Source organism: Phascolarctos cinereus, unplaced genomic scaffold (genome assembly GCF_003287225.1).
Source record: "Phascolarctos cinereus isolate Bilbo 61053 unplaced genomic scaffold, phaCin_HiC Scaffold_5;HRSCAF=322, whole genome shotgun sequence".
NCBI classification, from domain to species: domain Eukaryota; kingdom Metazoa; phylum Chordata; class Mammalia; order Diprotodontia; family Phascolarctidae; genus Phascolarctos; species Phascolarctos cinereus.
In genome coordinates, this window is record NW_027555958.1 from 417,339,855 (window position 1) to 417,366,030 (window position 26,176).

The 26,176-nt window shown below is 39.3% G+C and overlaps 1 protein-coding gene across 1 annotated transcript; it reads right to left on the reverse strand.

The window, feature by feature from the left end:
• Positions 1–6,751: 6,751 nt before the first annotated feature.
• LOC110197012 (flavin-containing monooxygenase 5-like) lies at positions 6,752–25,725 on the reverse strand. Its single transcript, XM_020970546.2, is given in 9 exon segments — positions 6,752–9,289; positions 12,978–13,050; positions 14,811–14,996; positions 14,999–15,165; positions 17,862–18,061; positions 18,451–18,593; positions 20,920–21,082; positions 22,697–22,885; positions 25,502–25,725. Coding segments are annotated over 9 exon segments (1,608 nt in total). The 5' UTR covers positions 25,634–25,725; the 3' UTR covers positions 6,752–8,934.
• Between the last annotated feature and the right edge of the window lie 451 nt (positions 25,726–26,176).

Genomic DNA, 26,176 nt, shown 5'->3' on the forward strand with positions numbered 1-26,176 from the left:
TATTGTCCTCTCACATTGTGAGCTCCTCAAAGTCAGAGGAAGTCTTTTTCTCATTTGTATCTCTAATGCTTACCATAGTGCCTGGTACATAATAGGTGCTTAATAAATGTTTATTGAATTTAATTCTGAGAGCATTGTCTTGATCTCACTGGCCAATAAGAGGGGTTAAAGCAACTAGTTTGACATAGCTAAGTGTTGCACTATAGTATGTGGTTAAAGAAATGCAATTATACTTGTCAAGAAGCACAATATATACCTCTGTTGACTTCCCCAATTGTTATTCTCTTCTTCCAATGATCATGCATCTGTTATCTTTTATTTATTTACACGTTGTATGACTCCAGGGAAATGTAGGCTCCTAGAATTAGAGACTGTTTCATTTTGTCTGTATATCCCAAGTAGTTGCACAAGGTTCTGCATACAGTTGGCACTTAAAATTATTGCTGTCTTGGATTTTATATAATTTAACACAAACAGGGGGTTCATAAGAAAAGTGAAGAAAGCAAAAAATATATATAGTTGAAATTAGAATCACACATATTAAACACATTTTGTTGTTTGTTTTTTAATAAAAAGAGCTAGGCAGTGGATAGAATTATAATCTTAGAGTCAGGAAGACCTGAGCTCAAATCTGGCCTCAAATATTTACTAGCTTTGTGATCCTGGGTTAATCACTTAACCTCTGCCTCAGTTTTCTCAACTGTAAAAAAAAAAGGTATATTATAATACATCTTCCCTCCCAAGGTTACTGTGAGAATCAAAATAGATAATATTTGTAAAAGTGCTTAGCATAGTGCCTGGCACATAATGAGTGCTTTAAGCACATTCTTGTTACCTTTCCCTCTTTAAAAAAAGAATCCCTTGACAAACAAGAATTAAGTTCTGGATCTGGGAAATGGAGGTAGCCCAAAGGACATCTTTAACATATGGAATTTTTGGTTTGAAAATGCTACTGGTCATTAGCAAGACCCTTGAAAATTGCCTTCTACTACTGTCTCCTCCTTCATCTCCTGTCTCACATGATGAAATGTCTTTACTCCTTACCAAGGCTAACCACCTCTACCTATTCAAGCAGTCTCATTCCATCTTGTCTACTCCACCAGATTGTTTCCTCTGTCATCCCCACTCTATACTTATTCTCAATCTTCCCGTCTATTGGTTCATTCCCTACTGCTTACAAATATGCCCATGTTCCTCCATCCTGCAAAAACAAACAAAAAAACCAACCCAAAACAAACACCATCTGTTGATACAAACCGACCAAGGCACACGCAATGGGTGGCTTCACTTTCTCTCCTCTCGCTATCTTCTTAAGCCCTTACAGTCCAGCTTCCAACTTTATTATTCCACCAAAACTGCTCTTTCCAACATTACCAATGATCTCTAAGTGCCAAATCCCAAGGCTTTTTCTCAGGCCTCATTCTCAACATTTTCTCTGAAGCCTGTTGAGCACTGTCTCCTCCTTGATACTCTATTCTCTCTAAGTTTTCAGAATACCACTCTTTCCTGTTTCTCCTCCTAGCTATCTGATCACTCCTCAGTTTCTTTTGCTGGCTCCTCATGCAGGTCATACCTTCTAACTTTAAGTGTCCCCCAGGGTTCTGTCCTGGGTCCTGTTCTCTTCTCCCTCGATACTGCTTTACTTGGTGATCTCATCAGCTCCTGTGCTAATTACCATCTTTATGCTGATGATTCTCAAATCTCCCTACACTGTCCTAACCTCTTTGCTGACCTCTAGTCTTGTATTTCCTTTTTATTTTTTGTTGACTTTTTTTTTCATAATTCTCTTGCATCACTCTCATTTCTTTCCCCAATTTTTCTTCTACCTCTCTTATATGAGTTTTAGGCTCCTTTTTGAGCTCTACCATGAGTTCTTTCTGGGCTTGAGACCACTTCCCATTTTTCTTTGGGGTTTTGCCCATAGGTGTTTTCACATTGTTGTCCTCTTCTGAGTCTGTGTCTTGAGCTTCCCTGTCACCATAATAACCTTCTATGGTCAGATTCTTGTTGTTGTTTGCTCATCTTTTTTGGGGGCCTTTTTTCTTTCTTTTAAATTGGAGCTCTGCTCCCAGGGGCACTATCTCAGGTTTCTTGTGCCAGGGGCTACAGGTGCTCACTGTTTAATGGTGTTGTACTGATGTTGCCCTAAGGCCCACGGGGGGGACCCTCATGTCTGGTGCTGTGCTGAGGGGATAGGGAGGGGTGGCTGGCACTGCTGGAGGCTGTAGGGGTCTGGAAGCTTACCTGGTGCTGAGCCTGGGTCCTAGGGGTGGTGTCTGGCATGTGCTGAGGCCAGTGAGGGTGTTTCTGCATTTCTCCAGGGTTACATTGAAGCACATGGCGGTCTGGTTGCTTATGGCTGCCTGTTCACCCAGGGCTAGGCTGAAGCACATGCCTGGGGCCCCATACTGGCAGCCACCTGTAGAGTTGATGGTTAGCTGTTTGCCCAGGACTACACTGACACACTTGGAGTCTGGCCTCTGCAGGTTGCCTATTTGCCCAGGGCTACGCTGAAGCATGTGGCAGTTCTCAGAGCTGGCATCTGCTCAATTCCTTGGCTATTCTGAGGCACGTGGAGCATCCTGGTGCTGTAGTGTGCCTGTCCAACTACTCTGGAGCTCAGGATCTACCACTGGCTTCCAGTCTTACATTTCCAACTGCTTTTCAGATATCTCAAACTTAACTCTTATACTCAAATATCTCATATTCATCATATACTTATGCTCAAACATATCCAAAATCTTATACTCTACATATCCCAAATGGAAAAAGTTATCTTTCCACTTAAACATTCACCTCATCCTATCTTTCTTATTAATGTAGAGGGCAGCACCATCCTCCCAGTCTGTCAGTCTTGCAAACTAGGAGTCGTCTTTAACTCTCTACCGTTTCTTTCTCCCCATATCCAAGCTGTTGGCAAGACCTGTAAATTTCACCTTTTCAACATCTCTCAAGTATGCCCCCTTCTCTCCTCTGACCCTGCCACTACTCTGGTGGCATTTCATGTCTGGACTATTGCAATAGTTACTGGTGGGTCTGCCTGCCTCAAGTCTCTCCCCACTCCAATCTAACCTCCACTCAGCCACCAAAGTGATTTTCCTAAAGCTGAGGTCAAACCATGTCACTCTCCTATTTAATAAACTCCAGTGGCTCCCTATCACCTCCAGGATCAAATACAAAATGCTCTGTTTGGCATTCAAAGTCTTGGGTAACATAGAACTCTCCTCCCTCTTTTCTAGTTTGCCTTGGACTCTGAACCTATGACACTGCTCTCCTTGTGGCTGTCCCAATAAGGCATTCCATCTCTCCGCTCTGGGCATTTTCTCTGGCTGTTTCCCATGCCTGAAATGCTCTCCCTCTGAATCTCTGCCTTTTGTCTTTCCTGGCTTCCTTTCAGCCTCAGCTAAAATCTTATCTTCTATAGGAAGCTTTCCCCATTCCTTTTGTTAATTATTTCCTATTTATTTTGTGTATAGCTTATTTGTAACTGAACCCTATGCACTACTAGCTCTTGACATCTGCCTGAATCCTTCTTTATCTGTGGTCTCTTCTTTTTATAATGTGAGTTGCTTGAGAGGAAACACTGGCTTTTCCATTTGAATCTTCAGCACTTACAACAGTGCTCGGCACATATTTAATATTTGATACATGCCTTTCCATTCATTCAGACAACTAAGGTCTAGGAAGCAGAATATATCCAGATTGGTGGTGGGCTATCAGAACTAGTCCAGGTAGTAAGGCTTTGGAAGGGGATTGAAATGAGAAGGACTTGGCATGTGCTCATCAGAGGGTCAGGGAAGTCAGCTGCATTGGTCCTAGCCCTAGGAGGATCTTTCTTCAGATGGGGAGGAAAAGGGAGAGAGATGGAAGAAAATAGGTATAAGGTACCTACCATGTGCTAGGCACTCTGCTAAGAACTTTACAAATATCTCATTTGATCCCAGAGGCAATCCCTTTTTTTGTCTCAAACTATATTTGCTGAGGCTCTCCGGGGACAGAGGGCTTCCTAAGAACCCATAGACAGTCACAGTAAGCCTGGACCTTCAACAATCTGAAGGCTGGGACTGCAGACCAATAAACCTAAGAATGGCAATAGTCAACCTATGTCCCTCACAAGTTCAGGACAGCACAGCAGAAGTGCTAGGATTAGTGGCCAGTGACCAAAATAACATGACATTTCTCGAATAATAGAAGTTGCCAGTTTAGTCAGATGACTCCGATTGCTGGAGTGCAAATAATATGTTACTTATGTAACAATAAAATACATACATATATATATATATATGTATATATATATATGTATGCTTATATTATATGTGACACATGCTTGCTGTGCAATATGTTTGCACATAGGAATATATTATTCCTTTGTTATATATGCTGATATATATGCTCCTTTGATTTTTGTATATGCTGATATGCTAATGTTATTCATATTTCTTTGCTATATGTGTAGGTATCCATGCCCTTGACTACTACGTTAATTTATAAGCAAACTTCCTGGTGGCTTCATAGCAACTGGTTAAGAAGTAGGAGGGGAATCTCTCTTTCTCTCTCTCTCTCTCTCTCTCTCTCTCTCTCTCTCTCACTCTCTCTCTCTCTCTCTCTCTCTCCAAAGAAAGCAGAATTTTGCAGGAGGCAAAATGTAGGACTGATGAAATAATTCTTCATATGTAACCCGTGCATTTTGTTATGGTGTGCTATTCTGCTGTGTGATGCTACATGTTAGGTGTTATGTTTAATATCTACTTTGCTTAAATGTATGTAGTGTATCCATGAATTTATCTATTTTTTAAGAAAATCATTTTGGCAGCTAAATGGAGGAGGGCCTGGTGTGAGAGCTGCTTGGAGCATGAAGACCCCTTAGGAGGTTATCGCAATAGTCCAAGGGAAAATGCCTGGAAAATTGGCAACCAATTACTTTGAGATCCTGACTCAGAAAAATTCAGGAAATTTAATCTGATTCTATAGTGCCCTCTGGTGTTAGGTTGTGTTTTTTACATTATTATTCAGAAATGTAAACTTATCGAAATAGAATTCCTCACATAAACGATTCAGAAAAGGTTATCAGATATGGTAATGAAGAGATGATTGGTAACTTTGGAGAAAGGTTTCAGCTGAATGATGAGGCCAGAAGAGAGACTGCAGAGTTTTAAGAAGTGAGACTAGAAGGAGAGAGAGAGAGAGAGAGAGAGAGAGAGAGAGAGAGAGAGAGATTCCCCTCCTACTTCTTAACCAGTTACTATGAAGCCACCAGGAAGTTTGCTTATAAATTAACGTAGTAGTCAAAGGCATCATTCTAATTTCATGCATCCATAAGACTTTAAATCTGCCTATGGCTTTAGTCATCTTTTGCAAGGGCTTAACTCAGTCCTTCCTTCAAGCTAATATAGTTACTATCTCAATTTCCAAATCAAGTTAAGTACTAGCCCACAGTTTGTTTGCATTCAAGGTTACCATCCAATTATGGATGGCTTTCTCAAGTTAAGCCATGAAAGGAAGGAGAGATCTAGAAAGATAATGAGATGGATGGATGGATAGATGAATGGATGGATGGAGTAAGGATTTTTTAAGGATAGGGGAATCATAAACATGTTTGTAGGCAGCAGGGAAGAAGCCAATAATATACTGAGAGATACTGCAGATTAGTTAAAAAGTAGGGATGATAGAGGAGGAAATCTACTGAAGAAGACAGAATAGAATGGAATCACTTGTGCATGTAGAGGGGTTTGCCTTGACAGTGAGAAGGGCTGTTTCTTCATTTGAGATAGGGGTGAGGGAGGAAAGAGTGGGGGGCATCTGAGTAATGTGAGATGAGGAGGAAGAGAGATGAAGAAACTCTGAATGAATGGCTTTAGTTTTTTCACTGAAGCATGAGGCAAGGTTCTCAGCTCAAAGAGGAATCATGGGAGGTTTGAAAAAGCCTCTGTGGTAAGCGGGATAGTGAATTGATTAAGGAAGTGTAAAAAATTGCCTTTCTTCTGTGAGGGCCCTGTTAAGATTATGTAACATAAATCTGTAGATGACAGCAAAATGATACAATATTTGCTTTATCACATAAAGTCTTCCATCACCTCCATATGGGGTTTGGGGGACCCTTCGGCAGACTCTTCCCCATAGCAAAATGGCTGAGAAGAGTGCCCCCACAGGATGTGGCAACTTTGCTGTCAACTCCTCCAAAGGCTATCTATGTGACTTGAATGCATTTCTCTCTGAACTGATGCACTACATTCTATTGTTGGGCCGTATGTTCTTTACTATGAAACTTTCCATGAACCTGGCATCTACCAGTTGTTTTCTGAAAGTTGTTTTCTTTGATATGCTAGCTTTCTTTGAGTTTCTTGTTTAATCTCCTTGATGCAGCCCATTCACTATGCCATTATCATTTCTCTCATAGTAGCAACAGATACTTTTATAGACACTATGTATACTGTACTATACTATAGATATTACGTATACTTTATATATACTATGTACGACACATTATCAGACTTCATAAATCCCTCTCAATTGAGAGACTTCTCTGGTAAATACTAAATCCTAGAGGCCAGTTAACTGCATTCCCAGTGTTGTTGAAAGAGAAAGTGAGAACTTGTATTTGAGTTAGTTTATGTTTAAGACAAAACAAAGATATGTTACCTTTTTGACCAAGTTCACATTTACAGAGATTCCTATGCAGAAAAGCATAGGACTCCCTATGCAGGAGAGTTCATGAGTTAGGAGAAATTATTAATTCATTCATTCTTTTGTTTAAAAATATTTATTGAATGTCTACTACATACAGGGAACTGTGATAAAATATAAAGATGAATAGGATATGGATTTTTTCCCTCTTAGAGCTTATAGTCCAGTATGAAATTAGGTAATATATATAAAAATGCTTTGTAATAATAAAATATACAAATTTAAATTATTAGTATAATTGTGTTGATGATGATTATTATGGTAACCTTGAATGCAAACAAACTGTGGGCTAGTACTTAACTTGATTTGGAAATTGAGATAGTAACTATATTAGCTTGAAGGAAGGACTGAGTTAAGCCCTTGCAAAAGATGACTAAAGCGTTAGGCAGATTTAAAGTCTTACGGATGCTTGAAATTGGAATGATGCCTTTGACTACTACGTTAATTTATAAGCAAACTTCCTGGTGGCTTCATAGTAACTGGTTAAGAAGTAGGAGGGGAATCTCTCTCTCTCTCTCTCTCTCTCTCTTTCTCTCTCTCTCTCTCTCTCTCTGTCTCTCTCTCTCTCTCTCTCTCTCTCTCTCTCTCTCTCTCCAAAGAAAGCAGAATTTTGCAGGAGGCAAAATGTAGGACTGATGAAATAATTCTTCAGGTATACCAAGTGTAAGATAATGGAGCCTACTTGTTTGAGAAAAAATGAGAAAAGAATGCTGAAGCTCTTCCATCCAAATGAGCACTGTGTCTCTTGAAGTTGTAACAAACCATTAGACCCTTATCTGAATGAAGCTACCATGGCTAAGAACATTTGGGGGGAGCTTCCCTTTTGGAATTATATTTCAGAGACTTGGTCACATTCTTCTGGATAGTCTTTGAGGGAGGAGGATCTGATTTTTGGTAACAGTCCAAAGTCATTCAGGAGGCAAGCATATGGACTAAGATAGATGGAAGGTAGCATGGTCAAGTGAAAAGAATATTGACTCAGTTCTTTTCCTAGCTTTTCACCTTTGGGCAGAGCATTTAATTTCCTTGTGCCTCAGTTCCCTCATCTATTCATGAGAAGATCAGACCAAGTAATCACTAAGGTTGCACCCAACTTTGACACCACTCTACAATCAGGCTGAGTACTATCGCTTTCAACAGCGGCAGCATCAACAACAAAACACTATGGTGTTGTATCTATTAAAGCAGTGAGAGAAGTTTTCATTTGTGACTGGTAAATGGGCTTTGAAGGCAAATACAAAAGAGAAATTCCAAAAGTGGGGTTTTTTTTGCTTTTTTTTGTTTTGTTTTTTAGCAACAGCAACATTGTGAGAATAAGCATATTATCTCCGAAGAGTCTCAACACTGATACAGACATGCGAGTTGTAGTAGGAGTATAATAACAACAAATCAAAGCCAGCCCCAGCCAAAGCCAGTCACATTTGAGTCCAGATGTGAATTTGGACTCTACAGTAAGGGAAAGGTATAGAAAAGATGAGAAGCCTTCAGAGGAGAACTACAGAAGTGGTCAAATAGTTGGAAAGGAGGCCATGGGGAACTGGTTTTCAGAATAAAGGCAATTCCACAGCCTTCAAGAGAGAAGAGCTGGAGGAAATGAATTCAATCATTTAAAAAATTTTATGGCCATTTAACCCTTGGGAGAGGGATTCTTCTCTATCCTTATTCTTAACATAACAAAGAGAAAGGAGTCTCAAATGGAGTCCTGAAGGGGCAGAGAAAGAAATGAGGAAGAATTTCCTGACCCTTGGTAGTTTCTGCGATGGTCAGAATGCAGTAAAATAGTTCTCAGTTCTTTGAAGTTAGAAAAAGTTTGATTTTGTTTCACTGGGTGTATTTTTTTTTTATACAATCTGCTTCAGTGGTCCTCACAAACTATTTGTTTATATCTCATTTAAGTTCTGCTCCTGGGCCAGAACATTTGAAGTTTGGCTCAGCAGGCATCTAAGAAGATAACAAGTGCTAAAAGGTTGAATTAACTTCGAATCTCTTGGATTGAGGACCAGTGCCTGCCCAAGAGAATGAACATTTGTCTGGCAGATCAGGACTGCATCCATCTGAAGTTACTTGGTTTCCAAGCTGTCTACATATTACGGGGAAAGTCAACATCTCTCTGCCTTTTCATATTACCTCTGTGGTGGGGAGAGAAAAGTACTAGGAATAAGAGAAGAAGGTGGTGAAAAGGAGTGCCAGACGTGATGGACAATGACTTTGAAATCTTAGCTGGGTCCTTTCTAGGAGAGACCACTCAAACTACAAATAAACAAAAATTGCCATGAAAAATGCCACGAACCACAGAGTTTTAAAAAACAGCAATCCCAAAGAATTGGGAGTTTCCTCGCTATTGTTGGGGGGATCTCTGGTTTTTGTTGCTTTGATGATCCTTTTTCTCTGGGATAGGATAGCCTCCCGAGCTTGATCCCACTTCCCTGGCCCCATGAGACGGAATTGGATTGGTGTACATGGACCAAAGAAGACTTCCCAAGCCAGTTTTGGATCTCTGAGGAATAGAGACAGCACATTGGGCTTGACTCCAGAGAAGCTGGAAATTTCATCCATGTACTCAATATATTGTACTTGCAAGTTGATGTGTTGACTAGGCACATACCTAGAGACAAAAGAGAGGGAAACAGGAAGCCTGTCAGTGGGTAAGCTTGACACTAACTTCTGGGTTTTTCTTTTAAAAAGAGACTTTGACAATCTCCACCTAGAATCACTGAATTTTAGACCTGGAAGCAACTAGAGATAGTCTACTCTCAATCTCCTCATTTTATGGAAGAATAAACAGAAATACAGAGAAGGAAAGTGAAAGTCACACAGCCCAACTATGGCAGAGTTGACATTAGCACCCAGGTTTCTTGACTCCTAATCTAGAGCTCTTTTTACTCCCTTTGGAGTATTAAAATTGATAGTGGCCAGGACAGAATGAGAAAATAGTCCTCTCTAGTTGTAGCCTACGGAGGCTAAAGAATGTTATGTCTCTTTTCTTCATTTGTACCCATTTGCAAATTCACCATCTCACTCTTTGTTATTTAGTCATTTCAGCTGTGTCTGACTTTTCATAACTCCATTTAAGGTTTTTTTTGGCAAAGATACTGAAGTGGTTTACCTTTTCTTTCTCCAGCTCATCTTACAGGTGAAGAACCATGCAAGCTGCTACAATTTGGGTTCTATTCCTGAATGAGCTTATGGTAGAATATAAACTCCTTGAGGGCAGAAATTATTTTGTTTTTGTCTTTTTATCACCAGCCCATTCTACAATGCTTGGCTACTAGTGACTACTTAATAAATGCTTATGGAATTGTTCGCTGAATGGGTAACAAAAGCTTACATTCTGGGGCCCCAGGACAAAATTTGCAAACAAGTCATCCCATTCTCACCTTTTGAGGGGAGGGTTCCAAAAGCCATTCAGGTTGTAGTTGTGAGGGGGGAAAAAAGGCAATCGATTTCAAAATGCTATGAAAAGTTTAAAGTGGCATGCTATCATTGTGATTATTATGATGATTGACAATCCCTATTAGTGTGATTTTTTTCAGTAAACTCCAGGCTTAGCACTCTGTTCTTCTAAGTACTCCCCATGGGACACAGACACTTATTCAAACGATGTTGCCATTGAGCAAAAAATTTCAGAATTTCCTTTGAAATTACCTTCAGAGCCATATTATGAGTCACATAGACTTATAGTAGGGCCCCACTTTCCTTCCTTCCTTCCTTCCTTCCTTCCTTCCTTCCTTCCTTCCTTCCTTCCTTCCTTCCTCCCTCCCTCCCTCCCTCCCTCCCTTCTTTCTTTCTTTCTTTCTTTCTTTCTTTCTTTCTTTCTTTCTTTCTTTCTTTCTTTCTTTCTTTCACAGAAATGCTATTACCCAGTTTGACCACTTATCTTATTTATACAAGTGAGTTATGAATGATTTTGAACTTTTCCCCAAAATCAAATCCACCCTCCAAGGAGCCAGGAATTAACTACCATTGAGATATTCAAAATACTGAGCTTGTAGGCAATGCCAAAAGAAGAGACTCCTCAAAAACATTTTGGGCCAATGGAAGTACCATTGGAAGAATAATTTCATAGGCTTCTGAGGAGTGACATGAAAGACTCACATATATGTATAAGTTCCAGTATATTTGTTTTGTTAATACAGTGGCCGTGATAAGCTTATAATTATTATTTTGAGGTATTTGCCAAAGTAATAGAACAAGCTTGATTTAGAATCAGAGAAAGTGATTTCAAATCCAGATATGCTAATTACCACTTGTCTAACCTGGGACAAATCACTAATTCTTTCTGAGCCTTGGTTTCCCGTCGGTAAAATTAGATTATTGGAAAGATAATTTATGAGATTCCTTAATTTCAAAGTGAATTAACCAGATAGCACTAGTCTTATCTATACATCTAACTCTGACATGTTTTTTTTTCCCCACATAAGTAGGCTAGTTTGTTGCAAGAGGCGATGATAAAACTGACAAAAATTTCATACTGATAAAGTGCTTTACAATTTTCAAGGTTTTTGTCTCAGCCATATGAGGTAGATAGTATAAATGTTACCATCCCCATTTTATAGATGAGAAAGCTGAGGTATAGAGAGGTTACATGATTAATTAGAGGCCATATAACTAACAACTGGTGAAACCAGGATTCATACTGCACCCTATGTTCTTTCCATTTGCATTGTAACACAAAGGAGTGCATATATGTTTACATATAGGGGTATACTAGATAAGACATTGGTCCCAGAGTCAAGAAGACCTGAGTTAAAATTCAGGCCCAGATATTTATTAGCTGTGGGAACCTGGGCAAGTCACTTAACCCCTGTTTACCTCAGTTTTTTTCATCTGTAAAATGGGGATAATAATAGCACCTACCTCTCAGGGTTATTGTGAGGATCAAATGAGATAATTATTGTAAGCACTTAGCAGAGTACCTGGCATGTAGTAAGTAAGAATATTAACTGTTATTCTATGTAAGATATCAGTTCTAATAAACTCTTGAGTATTTGACTTCTGTTGTAGTTGGTGGTATGGATCGAGTAATGATTCACATTTTTCCTGAGGCCCTTTCTAGTTCTAAATTTCTTCATTTGTATCTGTTTGCAAATTCACCATTCGCTCTTTGTTGTTGAGTCATTTCAGCTGTGCCTGACTTTTCATAACCCCATTTGAGTGGGTTTTTTTGGCAAAGATACTAGAGTGGTTTACCATTTCCTTCTCCAACTCATCTTACAGATGAAGAACAATTTTGGATTCTATTCCTGAATGAACTTATGGTAGAATATAATAATCATTTATTCCTATGTATGTTTTTCTTTGGCTCACATAAATGCCTATGTTTTAATACCCAAATTAATATTTTGTAGTCTAATAAAAAATTCAATATTATTTTTTTAAAATATCAGTTGAGTTTTTTCCCTCATCATTCAAAATGAATACCCAAATTGAAAAAGGTTCTCATTTGCAAAATAATCATTATTCTAATTTTAGGAATGAGGAAACTGAGGTTCAGAAAGATTAAGTGATATATCCAGGATCACACAACTAAGGAGTATCAGAGCAAGGACTTGAACCCAGGTCTCCCAACTATAAATCCAATGCCTTTTCCTCTATCACACTTCCTGCTTAGTGATTCCACTTAACAAAACTTAAAAAAATAGAAGTTCACTGGGGCCCACAGTGATTTCTTCTCCTGACCTCCTCTGGCCCTTATTGTCTATATTCCCTTGTGTTGATTATCTTTTTAGCTATGCATATCTTATCTCTTTACTAGACTGTTGTTATTTGTTCTTCATTCTCTTTATTTTTTTTTTTGTCTAGGCAACGGGGTTAAATGACTTGCTTAGAGTCATGCAGCTAGTAAATGTCATGTGTTTGAGGCCAGATTTGAGCTCAGGTCCTCCTGCCCCAGGGCTGGTGCTCAATCTACTGGTCACCTAGATGCCCTGTTCTTCATTCTTGAGAAGGACAGATGACTTCAGAAAGATGATGCCGTGACTTGAAAATGAATTGAATTTAAGTGAGGGAGGGTTGTGCAAAGTCATCAGCTTCACTCTCTCTACTCTGGAGCCATCTGCTTCTAGAGGGAAGGGGGAACCTTTTATTCTGTTTTGTGTGCTTTAATGATCAACATTATGCCCTACACATTAAGAAGGGTCAGTAAATACGTTAATTGACTGTTGGCATATTAATTACTCATTAGGACCCAGTTTTTAGGAATTCAAGTGCAGTACATGAAAAGAGAATTTAAAAACAGTCTAAAATTCAGGTCTGTGATTGGATAGACGGAGCCCTGTATGATTGAGTTGTACCTTTTCTCATTTTCCTTTATCTTTTGGATAACATCAGCCATCATAACACCTTCAGGAGGGAGTTTGATCAAACCTGAAAAAGAGTCAAAGGACAGATGTTTACTTGTCACTAGGAGGTGGTATAATACTTGTGAATGGGCATGATGGGTCTTTCTTTACCATATGTCAGTATCAGGGCAAACTGATAAGACTCAACAGATAAGACCAGACTAGGATTGTGTCATAATGGAGCCTGGAGTTATTGGGGAAAAAACAAAAACAAAACAAAACGAACAACAACAACAACAACAAAAAACTTATAAATGCTGTTCTTTGGTTACTATAAGCCATGTCAGTGAGTTACCCACAGCCTCAGACTTGTGGCCTGGAGTAGGAGGTGAAGGAGGAAAACAATAACAATGATAACAATGATAATAAAAATTATAATGTATAAATGTTATAATAATGATTACAATTATTATAACATTTATATATTGTTTTTAAGTTTACAAAGTGCTTTACATATATTACCTTATTTAATCCTTACAACAATCCTGTGAAGTAGGTTCTATCATAATTCCCATTTTACAGATGAGGAAACTGAGGCAGGCAGAGGGCAAGTGGCTTGCCAAGGATCACACCACTAGGAATTGTTTGAGGCAAGATTTGAACGCAGGTATCCTTGACTTTGGGTTTAGCCTTCTGGGTGGGTATCAGAAAGAAGGAATCTAGATACATTAGCAGCTATTGAAATGACGTAGATCCATGAAACCAAAGACAGTGATTTCTCAGAGAGCACAGTAGCAAGAAGAAAGAAAGTCTTAGGGCAAAGCCACTGGATTCCTGGGTCATTTCAGAAGAGGAACTGATTCCTAGGAAACAGTGGTACTAGGTCTTACAGCTAGAGTTGTTGAGCAGTTGTGTTTGAGTTTCTTTATTCCCCTATTGAGGGTTTTGTTGGCAAAGTTACCAGACCGGTTTGCCATTCCTTCTCCAGCTCATTTTACAGATGAGGAGACTGAGGCAAACAGAGTTAAGTGACTTGCCCTGGGTCACATAGCTAGGAAGTGTCTGAGACCAGATTTGAACTCAGAAAGTTGGGTCTTCCTGACTCTAGGCCCAGCACTCTACTGCACCACCTAGCTGCCTTAGAATTAGTTGGACTTCTGGAAATTCTAGGCTGTATTAAACTCAACAAACATTTAGTTAAGTACCTATAATGTATAGAGAACTGGGCTAGGTGATGGGTGAGAAACAAATCTGGGTGGAGACATGGTGCCTGCCCTCACGAAGCTTACAGTGTAGCAATTTATTACCTGTGTAACCTTAAGCAAGTGATTTAATCTCTCTGGGCCTTAGTTTTTACAACTGTAAAATGAGGGAATTGATGACCTTACGTAATCTCTAAGGTCCCTTACAGCTCTGTTATCATAATGGGCTATGACACTTCCAGACACCTCTGGTTCAATTCTCTCATTTTATAGATGAGAAGGACTGGACCAAGGTCTCACAGGTAATAAGTAGCAATGCTAAAGTGGAAACACAAGTTCAAGTTGACTCCAAACCCAGAGTTTTTTGCACCACAACCCATACCTTTCACACTACATTGAAATTCAACTATCCATCAAAGCTGAGTTATACAAGCTGGATGATGTGAGGAGACATGGGAAGCAGGAAAGGGCATTTTATCTGGGTTCCAGTGGCCTCAGCTCAGAGAGCAGTGCTCAAGAGTTTGGAGCTAGCAGCATTGACCAGAGAGAACCCAAGAGTCACAACATCTGATTTGGAAGGTTCAGGAGCAAAAAGGAATGACTTCTGCTTCCCTCTTTCATTAATCACACTTTTCCTTCTTACCCTTAAAGACTCGGGTAGCCCCTCGGACCTGCAGCTCTGCAATTGGCATGATGGCCCCTAGAGGCTGGAGAAGGCCAATTACGGCCAGTGTTGGCTTTTCCAGAAATGGAGGGAAGACGTGTTTGTAAAGGGAGACATGGTTATTCTTGATTTTGATGACAGATTCCTCAAGAAAGGGGAAAGAAAGGAGTAACCCGTTGCAAAGATGACAGCATCAATATTATCTTCTTTGGTACCATCTTCAAAGATCACAGCAGTTTCAGTAAATTCCTTCACATTTGGCTTCACAGTGATTCGGCCAGAGATGATACCATTGGGGAGGTCATCACCCACGATAGGATACTTGCTGAGGAACCTGTTAGGGGAAGTTCAAGAAAATAGGAATGAAGGCAAAGAGCTTAGATATCTGGTTTATGTAGGATCTCCATCAAAATGCTGAGGATGATTCAATCATTCAGCCAAGTGTATGCCAGGCCTTTTTCACTCTATTTGTTAAAATGTGTACTCTTCTAGAGGACAATGATACTATTGACCCACAAACAAGAGGGAATTTCTGTAGCACTAGAAAATCTTTGGGACTGGTCTACACTGACCTTTTATCACTGGAGGGAGGTAGTAAGAATATAAGACCTGTTTAATTGTGGCTCATCGTTTCACCAGATAGGCACAAACACATTCAACTAAAGGCCCACAAAATCTCCACAATTGCTAAAGTTTGGTGGGAGAAGAATTTTTCAATATAGTGCTAGTATCAGTCATTGGCTCCTTGGCATTTACTGCTTTATTGCGTTCTTTCTCGTTCATGCATCTATTTCTTATCTCCTAAATTAGATTTTAAACTTCTATAGAATAGGAACAAGATTGCAATTTTGTATTTATCTGTATCTATTTTAGCATTCTACCATGTTATCTTATGTGTGATAGGTACTGAGTAAGTACAAATTCATTGTTTGAAAGCAGGCCAAGGAGTGCTGAAGACCATGATGATACTGTCAGTGAATTCCCAAAACTAATGTTATTTTTAACATACAATTTAGAAATTGGTGCTATGTATGGAGACAGCTAGTTGGCTCAGTGGATAGAGTACTAGGCCTGGAGTCAGGAAGACCTGAGTTCAAATGTGGCCTCAGACACTTACTTACTGTCTGGGCAAGTCACTTAACCTCTATTTGCCTTGATCTACCAGAGAAGGAAATAGCAAACTACTGCAGCATCTTTGCCAAGAAAACCCCATGGACAGTACTAGTGTGCTATGGTCCATAGGGTGACAAAGGGTGGGACATTACTGAACAACTGAACAATAACAACAACAACATGATACATCCATGGAATGGTATTTCATCATCTAGGTAAGCTAGGTGGACCACGATAGATAGAGCACAGAACTTAGAATTCAGAAAACTTGAGTTCAAATCCTGTCTCAGATATTTACTGTGTGACCCTTGGTGAGTCACTTAACCTCTGCCATCTTTAAATTTCTCATCTGTAAAATGGGAATAATATTAACACTTTCTACCCAGAGTAATTGTGAGGATAAAATGACAAAATATTTATAAAGTGCTTGGAAAATTTTAAAGCATTGTGTAAATGCTAGCTCTAATAATTATCATCGCTATCATTATTATTATTTCATGGGTGCTTCCTCCATTGGTGTAGATGGTACCTCATTCACTCTTGTCCGCATTCTTCCACAGTGCTTCTGCCTGACATACTGGAGGGCTTCTGCCATATCTCTTATTTTGTGGATACCAAGGGAGGTCACAAGCTACACATCAGTTATCCTTCCTTCCACTAAATGACCAGCCCATCTTGTTTTCCACCTCTATGATGCCTTCCTGCCATATGACTTATTTTAATTGATATTTCTAAGCAAGCATATGAAAAGAAATGTGGCCAGTGGATGGAGAGTTGCTCTTGGAGAGAAGAAAGACCTCTGACAGGTTTCAAATCTTACTTATGTTTTTTTGCTGGTTGTATAACTTAGGACAAGCCACTCAACCTCTTAGTGACCCAGGTGACTCGATAAGACTATTCATTGCAGAATATTTACTTATTGTTTGTGGTGCAAAAATTCATCTGGGGGCCCTAGCCACAGGCCTGTCAGTTACCACTGAGGAATTCACACCTTGATGCCAATGAGATGGATTTCTTTTCCTAAGGACATGCCTGGAAGCGGTTAGTTTCAATTTTTTTTCCCCTTTCTCATATTCAATTATTTGGAAACTTTCTACTTGTGTGAAATTTTGAATTTTAAACTGTAGTTGGAAAAAGTTCTTTATTTGAACAAAAATTTCATAATTTTGAGAAAGAAAATGCAGTTTTTTATTCTTAAAAGTGGTTCACTTACCTAGTCATCCCCACCAACTAAATTAAAATTTAGATTTGGAAGACAGCTTATATATCCTCAAGTACAATGTCTCATACAATAAGTAATTCTGTCTATAGCATTTATGACTAGAAGTGAAATTAGGAATCCTGGCACCTAGTGTCAAATTAGTTGGGAGTGGGGAGTCCAATAGGGGACATATGGGGTGGCAATTTAGGCAGGCCCCAGGAAAGACAGCTTAACTAGGGATGCAGTTGTATCAGAAGAATGCATATCCCATCATCCTTTCCCCTTCCTTGATCTTTACTACCCACAATCTTACATTATTTCCCTTTCATGCCTCCTCCCATCCTCACTACCAACAAACTATAGGTGTAGACTAGTATAAGACACAGAAGTACAGGGATGGTGGTGAGGTGTTGAGACAGTGGTCTTCAGGCTGCCGTGTTGGGAAAATAATAGCTCCCTGACCAATGTTGTTGCCTGGAAAAATTCCCAGCTGCTCCACATTACTCATGGCTCTGTCCCTGATGAAATGGAAACTTCCGAATTGACAGTTCAATCCCTAGAAACAAGACTTTCAGAGAATTTAGAGAAATTACAAACCTGGAAAATGATTTGGACCATTTACCATCTCTCAAGATTTTGGGCCACTGTTCTATTACTACATTTCCATTTAACTTGTTTTTTTCTGGAAAATAGCATTTTAGAATGATAGTCTGTACCTGTGGGAAGGCTTCAGGCCATAGTTTGTGTGGTTGAATCTTGAATTTAGTTTGTTTTCTCCCCACCTATTCAGTAGGCACAAGGGGGTAAAATGGCGGATGGTATTTCTGAAGCGAGTAAAGTATGTAACATCCAGTGGGAAGCCATTATCTGAAACACGATTGAGCACCCATGATCCTGACCTGGTGCTGAGGAAAATCTTTTTCAAAAGGCAAAAAACTTCAGATTAGATCAACTGACTCTCAATTAATTATTCTTGTAAATGGGGATAGAAGCTTGGGATAGGAGGGCTTTGTTTTGGGTCAAGCTGCTTTCTAGCCCTTCAGAGAACAGAACAGGGAAGAGAGTGGAGATGGAGAAGAAAGGGGAAAAGTAAGGTAAGAGGTAGACCTCGGTACATTATTTAGGGTTTTTGGGATTGATAGTATATAACTATATTGAGGGGAGTGGGGAGGAAGAAGACTAAAACTGAAATGTAGTATGTGTCATAAAAGATGACAGGATAGAAATTCCCAATAATTTCTCAACTGGAGAGCACTTAGTAGGTCTTTAAAAGACCAACCCTTGGGATGTGGGAATAAATTGAACCTTTTTCACGGCATGGCTGAGATCCACAGTGATGTCTGCTCCAGAGTTCCCCAGACCAATCATAACCACTCTTTTGTCTCTGAAATTTTCAGGCTGTTTGTATTTCCAGCTATGCAAGATTTGTCCTTTAAATTTCCTTATACCTGTAAGAGTGAAAACCAACAACAAAAGGCCTTGAAAATCCTATTTCATTCCAAAGTGAATATCCAAAGGCCATAGATTTTCTCCAAACCAGAAATTGCAAATGTCAGAATCCAGCACTGTATATATTCTTTTTTTCTTTAATTTTTAGGCAATTGGGGTTAAGTGACTTGCCCAGGGTCACATAACTAGTTAAGTGTCTAGTGTTTTGGTCTGAGACTGGATTTGAACTCAGTTCCTCCTGACTTCAGGGCCGGTGCTCTATCCACTGTGCTACTTAGCTGCCGCCACTGTATACATTCTTTATAAATATTCATGCTGTTTTCAGAATTGCATTTGAGGGATTAGGTGAAACCTGAATTCTAGTCTCATCTTCACCACTAAATGGACATGTGTCCTTGAGTAAGTCATGCATTAGTAATGTTTTTTCTTACCCCACCCTCCCTTCCAGGTGCTGTGTTCAGCCCAATCAAAAAATGAGCATTCATCAAACACCTGTTATGTGCCAGACAGCATGTTAAGCCCTGAGGGGAGGTGGGGTATGAAGAAAGACAACATATAAATAACAAGGTACATGCAAGATATATACAGAGAGATCTAAAATAAAGTGCTAAGTTCATGGGATTATATATAACAAAGGCAGCTAGGTGGTGCAGTAGATTGAGTGCTGGGCTTGGAGTCAGGAAGATCTGAGTTCAAATTCTGCCTCAGACACTCCACCCTTAGTCACTTAACTGCTATGTGCCTCAGTTTCTTCATCTGTAAAATGGGGGAAACAATAGCGCCTACTTCCCGAGGGTTGTTGTGAGGCTCAAATGGGATAACTGTAAAACATTTAGCACAATGCCTGGTACATAATAAGGGCCATATAAATGTTAGCTACTATTATTGTTGTTATTAATATGTATCTAGAAGAGCCTCTGAAGTCTAACTATATTAGGTAATTTGGTTTTTGTTTTTTTGTTTTTGGCTGGGCAATGGGGTTAAGTAACTTGCCCAGGGTCACACAGCTAGTAAGTGTTATGTGTTTGAGGCCAGATTTGAAATCAGGTCCTCCTGACTCCAGGGCCAGTGTTCTATCCACTGCACTACCTAGCTGCCCTTATATTAGGTAATTTAAAAAGGAAAGGCATTCACAGCTGGAAGGGGGTGACTCCTGCAGAAAGTGAGATTTGAGGAAGAAGGAAGAAAGGGAAGAAAAGGAAACTCAGAGGCGAAGAGAAGGTTAAAATCTGCCTTTAATTAGCTTGCTCTGTGAGAATTTGGCAAGTTGGAGAATATAAGGTATTAGGAGGAAAGATCATTACTGATTTGGGCACGTAGGAATCATGAAGGTCTTCACAGAGGAGGTGGCATTTGAACTGGCTTTTAAGAATAGGTAGGATTTCAACATGGTGAGGGCAGAGAATAATCATCCTAGGAATAAGGAAGAGTGTGAAGAACTAACCAGAACTGAGAAAGCACCGAGTGTGAGAAGGAGGTGGAGATGAGAAGCCTGATTTAGCTAAGATATAGAGTAGATGAAGGGATCAGTGTGAGATGGGCATAGATCTGTAAGGTGCTGTCAGATGGTAGAGGGTTTTGAATACTAGACCACAGAATTTGAAATGAATTTAGGGAACCATTGAAGGACTTTGAAAAGGAATAATATGCAGTTTCTCATAATGAATAGAGATAGCCTTGGAGCCAGGAAGACATGTTTAAGCCTCAAATAGAACATACTTTGTCTGTGTGACCTTGAAGGGAAGGCACCAATCTGCATTGGTGAAGGGTGTTTTATTACCCAGAAGTTCCCTGTATTACTAAAGGTGGAGGTCTACTATTTATCCATATGATTAAATCTATGTGTAAGGAAGGTTTGTCAAGAATGGAGTCAGGGCGATATTACTATACAATATAGTAAACAATAAATTAGAGACTTGCATAAATTAAAAAACCTATACCATTCTGTCCAATAACCCATATCTAGACCTTTCACACTGCATTTCTTTGTTTCTTTCTGGCAGCAACTAGGGTTAAATGACTTGCCCAGGGTCACACCACTAGTAAATATCTGAGGCTGGATTTCAACTCATTTTCTCCTGACTCCAGGTCTGGTGCTCTATCCATTGCGTCACCTAGCTGCCCCAGCACACTGTATTTCCACACAAAAAGAATCAACTGTATTGGTTGGTTGCCCTAAAGATTAAGCTGAATAACAATTCAAATTTTTTTTCTCTCACAAGACAAATTTTGATAGCTTATCCTGTAGTTTTAACGACGCCTTTTCCTTTCTTATTTAAAATTTAAAACATGCAGCCGAGATGACAGTCTGCACAGATAACTTGCCTGGAAAAAATGATAGTGGTAGGTAAGGTTCAACATGATGACCAGTGCAAACCAAAACAGCATCGAAGACAGATGATTCCTTCACCCCAGAAGACTCGGTGATGACATTCCATTGACCAGTTACAGAGAAATCTGGTTGTTTGGATATACTGAGGACAGTGGTCTAAAATAAAGCAGAAAAATCATAAGTGAGGAGGAAGATTGATTGATCCTGGAGTAGGAAGATGGCTGTTGTCAATAACCCTGATAAGAAGACTAGCCTTTTTCTCTTTCAAAGATTATCTGTTGCCAGCCTCTAAATGGAAGAGTAGCCTAGGCTTCTGGGCCTTGTGTTACTAAACTGGCCTTCAAATAACAGTACTTCTTGTGTTGTTAGGAGCAAGTACATAGGCAGGTGAGATTTCTGTTTGATAGAGCACTGTAGGAATGGGGCTCCTCTTTCCTCTCTTCAGCCTTCCTGAAGGCTATAGTCCTACTTCTGATTGGTGGGGTCCCTGCTACTGGTGGGGTCCCTATCACCACACTTCTATCAGAATCTGACTTTCTGTGCTGCCAGCTTCAATCACATAGTACCAGATCCCTCTGATGTCATATACCACCCAATTCTGCTGTTCACCATTGGACGTCTCTGATGTGACATTGGCCTACCTGGACTTCTACTTACTTCCTGATGCCAGATTGTCATAACAATGATAACTTTTACAAATGTCTTTCTATTGTCCACTACTAAGACCTTCCTGGTTTATCCCAATGCCCTCTTTCTCTCCCCCTGCCCATAATTCCAATCTTCCCCTAGATTAAAACAGTCTCTGAATGTTAGCATCCCTACTCTGACCTATCTGCTCCTAATTAAGTCGCAAACACAAGGTTTGCATATGTGAAAATAATCTTAAATCCTTCTCAAAATGCAAGTACAATTATTACTAATGTTGCATTGTATGGTTACTTTAGAATTTGCATAGTCTCATTGGCCAAAGTATATTGTAAACTGATCTAATTGTATCTGAAAAGTTGTTCAGTTGTGTCCAACTTGTTGTGACCCCATTTAGTGTTTTCTTGGCAAAGATACTAGAGTGGTTTGCCATTTCCTTCTTCAGCTCATTTTACAGATGAGGAAACTGGGACAAGCAGGGTTAAGTGACTTGCCCAAGGTCACCAGCTAGTATGTGTCTAAGGCTGGATTTGAACTCAGGGTCTTCCTGACTCTAGGTTCAGCGCTCTATCCACTGTACCACTTAGCTGCCCCAAAAGTATTAGCACTTACTCTATGCAGGGCGCTATGCTAGGCCCTGGGGAATACAAAGACCAAACGTTAAACACACACACACACACACACACACAGAAACCTCAGTATACCCTCAAGAGACTTATATTCTACTAGGGAATTACACATATAAACTGGTAAAAATATACATTCTAACCTGAAAAGGAGAAGGAGAATATTAACAATGATGTGGATTGGAAAAACCTTCCTGTAAAAGCTGGCACATAAACTGAGCTTTAAATAAATCGAGGATTCTAAGAGGCGGAAATGAAGAAGCAGCACATTCTAGGCATTACAGACAGTCTGTGCAAAATCAAGGAGTCTGGAATGAGAAGATCAAGTTCAGAGAAGAGCCAGAAAGTGGATTTTGCAGGAATGTAGAACATGTCAAGGGGAATAACAGGCAAAAAGCCCTCAGAACTAAGCATGAGCCAAATTATGAAGGACTTTAAGGGCAAAACTGAGGAGCTGGTACTTTTTCCTATAGATAATACAATGTTCCCCATGTCTTACCTTAAAGGATATGTATGGCAGCAGTCCAAAGTGCTTGGCGTATGCCCGGAAGTAATCCATGACTTGACTATTGTGCATGTAGTTGGGATAATCTTCTGGGATGGGGAAATCACTAAAGGCCATCATCTCCTTAGATGTGTTAATTGTCAGGGATTTATATATGCTGGCCCTTCCCTCGACAGTTTTATCCTTCAGGAAGTAAGCAAGCCCAAACTGTTTAAGTTTGTCATCCAAGATCAAATCCGTAAATCTTACAAATCCCTGGTTCTTTGTATCACGTAGGCAAAAGATCACTCTCTGTCTTTCTTTAATCCTCAAAGAAGCGTCAAATTCTCATAAAAAGTTTCTTCCTGGATGTTCTTGTTTCTGTCTGTACGATATTTACTCCATGACCAGTCCAATGGTAGATAAATACTTGGATATTTTTTCCTAGCATAACTGTTTATATTACTACAAAACCCAATGTGCAGGAAAATAAGTACCTCCTTGCAACTGACATTGGTTTAGTTTGAAATTAACACAGGGGGGTTGAACTTTTTTTCTTGAGGGCCCTTAATTAAAAATTATGCCTCTGCTTTCCAACCAATATCTTGACAAATGAAAATTATTTTAAAATTCAATATATATTATTTTAATATAATCTAATTATTTTGTACACCATTCAATTATATCATTAATATATACTACCCGTACTTTATCTACTACTTCTTTACACTTCAAAAGTAATTGATAATGGTTAATGTTTGTTTAGTGAAGACAGTTGAGAATTGAGAATCAAGACATCTAGATGCTAACCAACTGTGTGACAATGGACAAGTCACATAACATCACTGGGTCTTAGTTTCCTCATCTGTAAAATAGGTTTATAATACCAATCCTATCTACTTTATGGGGCTGTTGTAAAGATAAAGTGAAAAGATAAGAATGAAGGTGCTTATGAAAATTGTAAGCACTTTTCAAAGTACTCTTATAAGCCTTAGGAACTTCCAAGTCAATTTCTGACATTTTTTTCTGTGGAAAGGGGATAAGGGGATTTTTTTTTTATTACATTTCTGTCATGGTTCCCACCTCTGTGTAAATGTGGTCAGTGGCCATCAAAATGAACACTGACTTACTTTGCAGAGAAATTAAAGGCAAATTGGGGGAGTGAAAAAGTGATGGGAAAAGTGGACATATGGGTAATGTAGAAGCACATTTAAGGATGGTTTGGGAACTAGAGGCTAAGATTCATGAACACAGGATGAAGTAAATCAGAGATATTTGTCCTGCAGAAGTCTCAGTAGTGGTGGTGGCGGTGGTATTGGAACATAAGAGCTGACTTTAAATATTTGAAGGGTTGTCAAACGTAATAGGACTGTATATGTTCTGGTTGACTGTAGAAGACAGAAACAGCAGCAATGATTATAAGCAAAGAGGTAAATTTAGGTGTGGTATAAAAAAACAATAAAAAAACAAACAACCCCCCCCCCACAACTTCCTAACAACTAGAGGTGTCCAAAAATGGAATGGGCTATCTTGGCATGTTGGGAGTTTTGTTGAAGAGATGCTTATTCAAGTAATACTAAATGACTTCAGTGGTCTCTCCTGATTCTGAGGTTCTGGTTATTATTAGGAAATAGAGGAAGGGATCAAATGACTAGTAAGATAGCAGAATAATGGTTTTATACAAATTTCTTCAACCCCACAATTTTTTTTCCCCAGGCAATTGGGGTTAAGTGACTTGCCCAGAGTCACACGGCTAGTAAGTGTCAAATGTTTGATCTGAGGCCGGATTTGAACTCAGGTCCTCCTGTCCCTCAACCCCACAATTTCACAAAGAAAGAAAATATGGTGAGATACAAAATAATTATAGCTGATCCCACAAGATAAGAAGATAAAACACCTGGAACAAGGCAAGACCCTCAGGAATGAATGACCAAGAACTTTAATACCCCCATCATTCAATTGGCATTCACGCCTATCCAAGGTAACAATCACAAGCAAATTTTCAGGCATGTGCCTGGGGTCTTGGATTTTATAACATGATCACAAATTAAGAAAAAAAATTCAGAGCTTGAAAGACAGTAATTTGGTTATTTTTTTTTAGATCGGAAAATCTTTGAAGCATGATCTGATTTTTATCATTTATTCTATTTTTGTGGCTTGTTACAAAATGTTCTGCTATGTAGTTCAGTTTATTTGGGCAGCAAGGGTAGAATTCTAGACTTATCTTTTTTTTCTTAATTAGACTTGAATTCTATTTCAAGAGGGAAATGGAAGGCACTGAGGCAAAGTGGAAAGATTTGAAGTCAGAATGCCTCGGTCTCAATATTGCCTCTCTTATTTAGTACATGTGTGAATGTGGGCAAGGCTACTTGCTTCTCTGGGACTCAGTTTCCTCATCTATAAAATGAGGATGTTGTAACTGATGACCTATGAGGTTACTTCCAGTTCTACATTCAATAAATGGAAGGCCAGTTCTTTAGGAATTAAAAAAAAATAGGGATAATAGAGTTTAAAACTCTAAGGGCCTTAGAGATTTTGTAGGTCAGCACCCTCATTTAACAGATGAGGAAACTGAGGCCCAGATAGGTTAAATGATTTGCCCAAAGTCACACAGGAAACAAGCAGATTAGAACTCAGGACTTCTGACTCCAAATCTAATGTCCTTTTCATTATCCTAGGATGTCCCACCTAGTTCTACATTTTAGAAAAAAATAGACTTTTATCAGGTTTCATCAGTTATATTACCAATACTTTTTGTTTTAACAAACAAAATAGCAACATACAAAAATAAAACTGACCTAGATAGGAAATATTCCTTACCTGAAATTTCCAGAGTCCTCCGATATCATCATTCTGCTCAAAGCAGGTGGGCTCAAGCCCCTCATCCAGACAACACTTAATAGCAGGAAGACCACAGGACCCAGCACCAATGACTGCAACTCTCTTGACCATGGTCTTCTGTGTCAGGGGAAAAAGCAGACAAGTCTTCCGATAGTTACTCTTTCAGTGCAGGGGCTCTTTGGCTCCTGGTTTCTACTTTCTGTGCTTTCTGGTGAGAAAACCCGAGTAAAACAACTCACTTATTAGTACTGCTGAAATGGAAGGATGAATGCAAAAATATCATCAAGGTACTGTGCCATCCTCCTGGCAAGAAGAAATGTTAGCCTCTCACTCAGAGGACTGTGATGTAGTTATCATGTGTTATTGGATACTACCCTATAAGACTGGATTTCATGGGAGAAAATACTATATCTTATATGGATTTTGTATCTCCCCCAGGACACCAAAGAGTATCCAGTACACAACAGGTTTTTAACAAATGACTAAAATGTAAATTCCCAATAGAATATAAGTTCCTTCAGGGCAAGGATCATTTAATTATTGCCTTCGTATTTCCAGTACCTAAAACTATGCCAGGCATGTGGCGGAGGCTGAGCTGATAATGAATTGAGTATTGTTGATAGTTAAGAGTTATATTCTGATTGATAAACAACA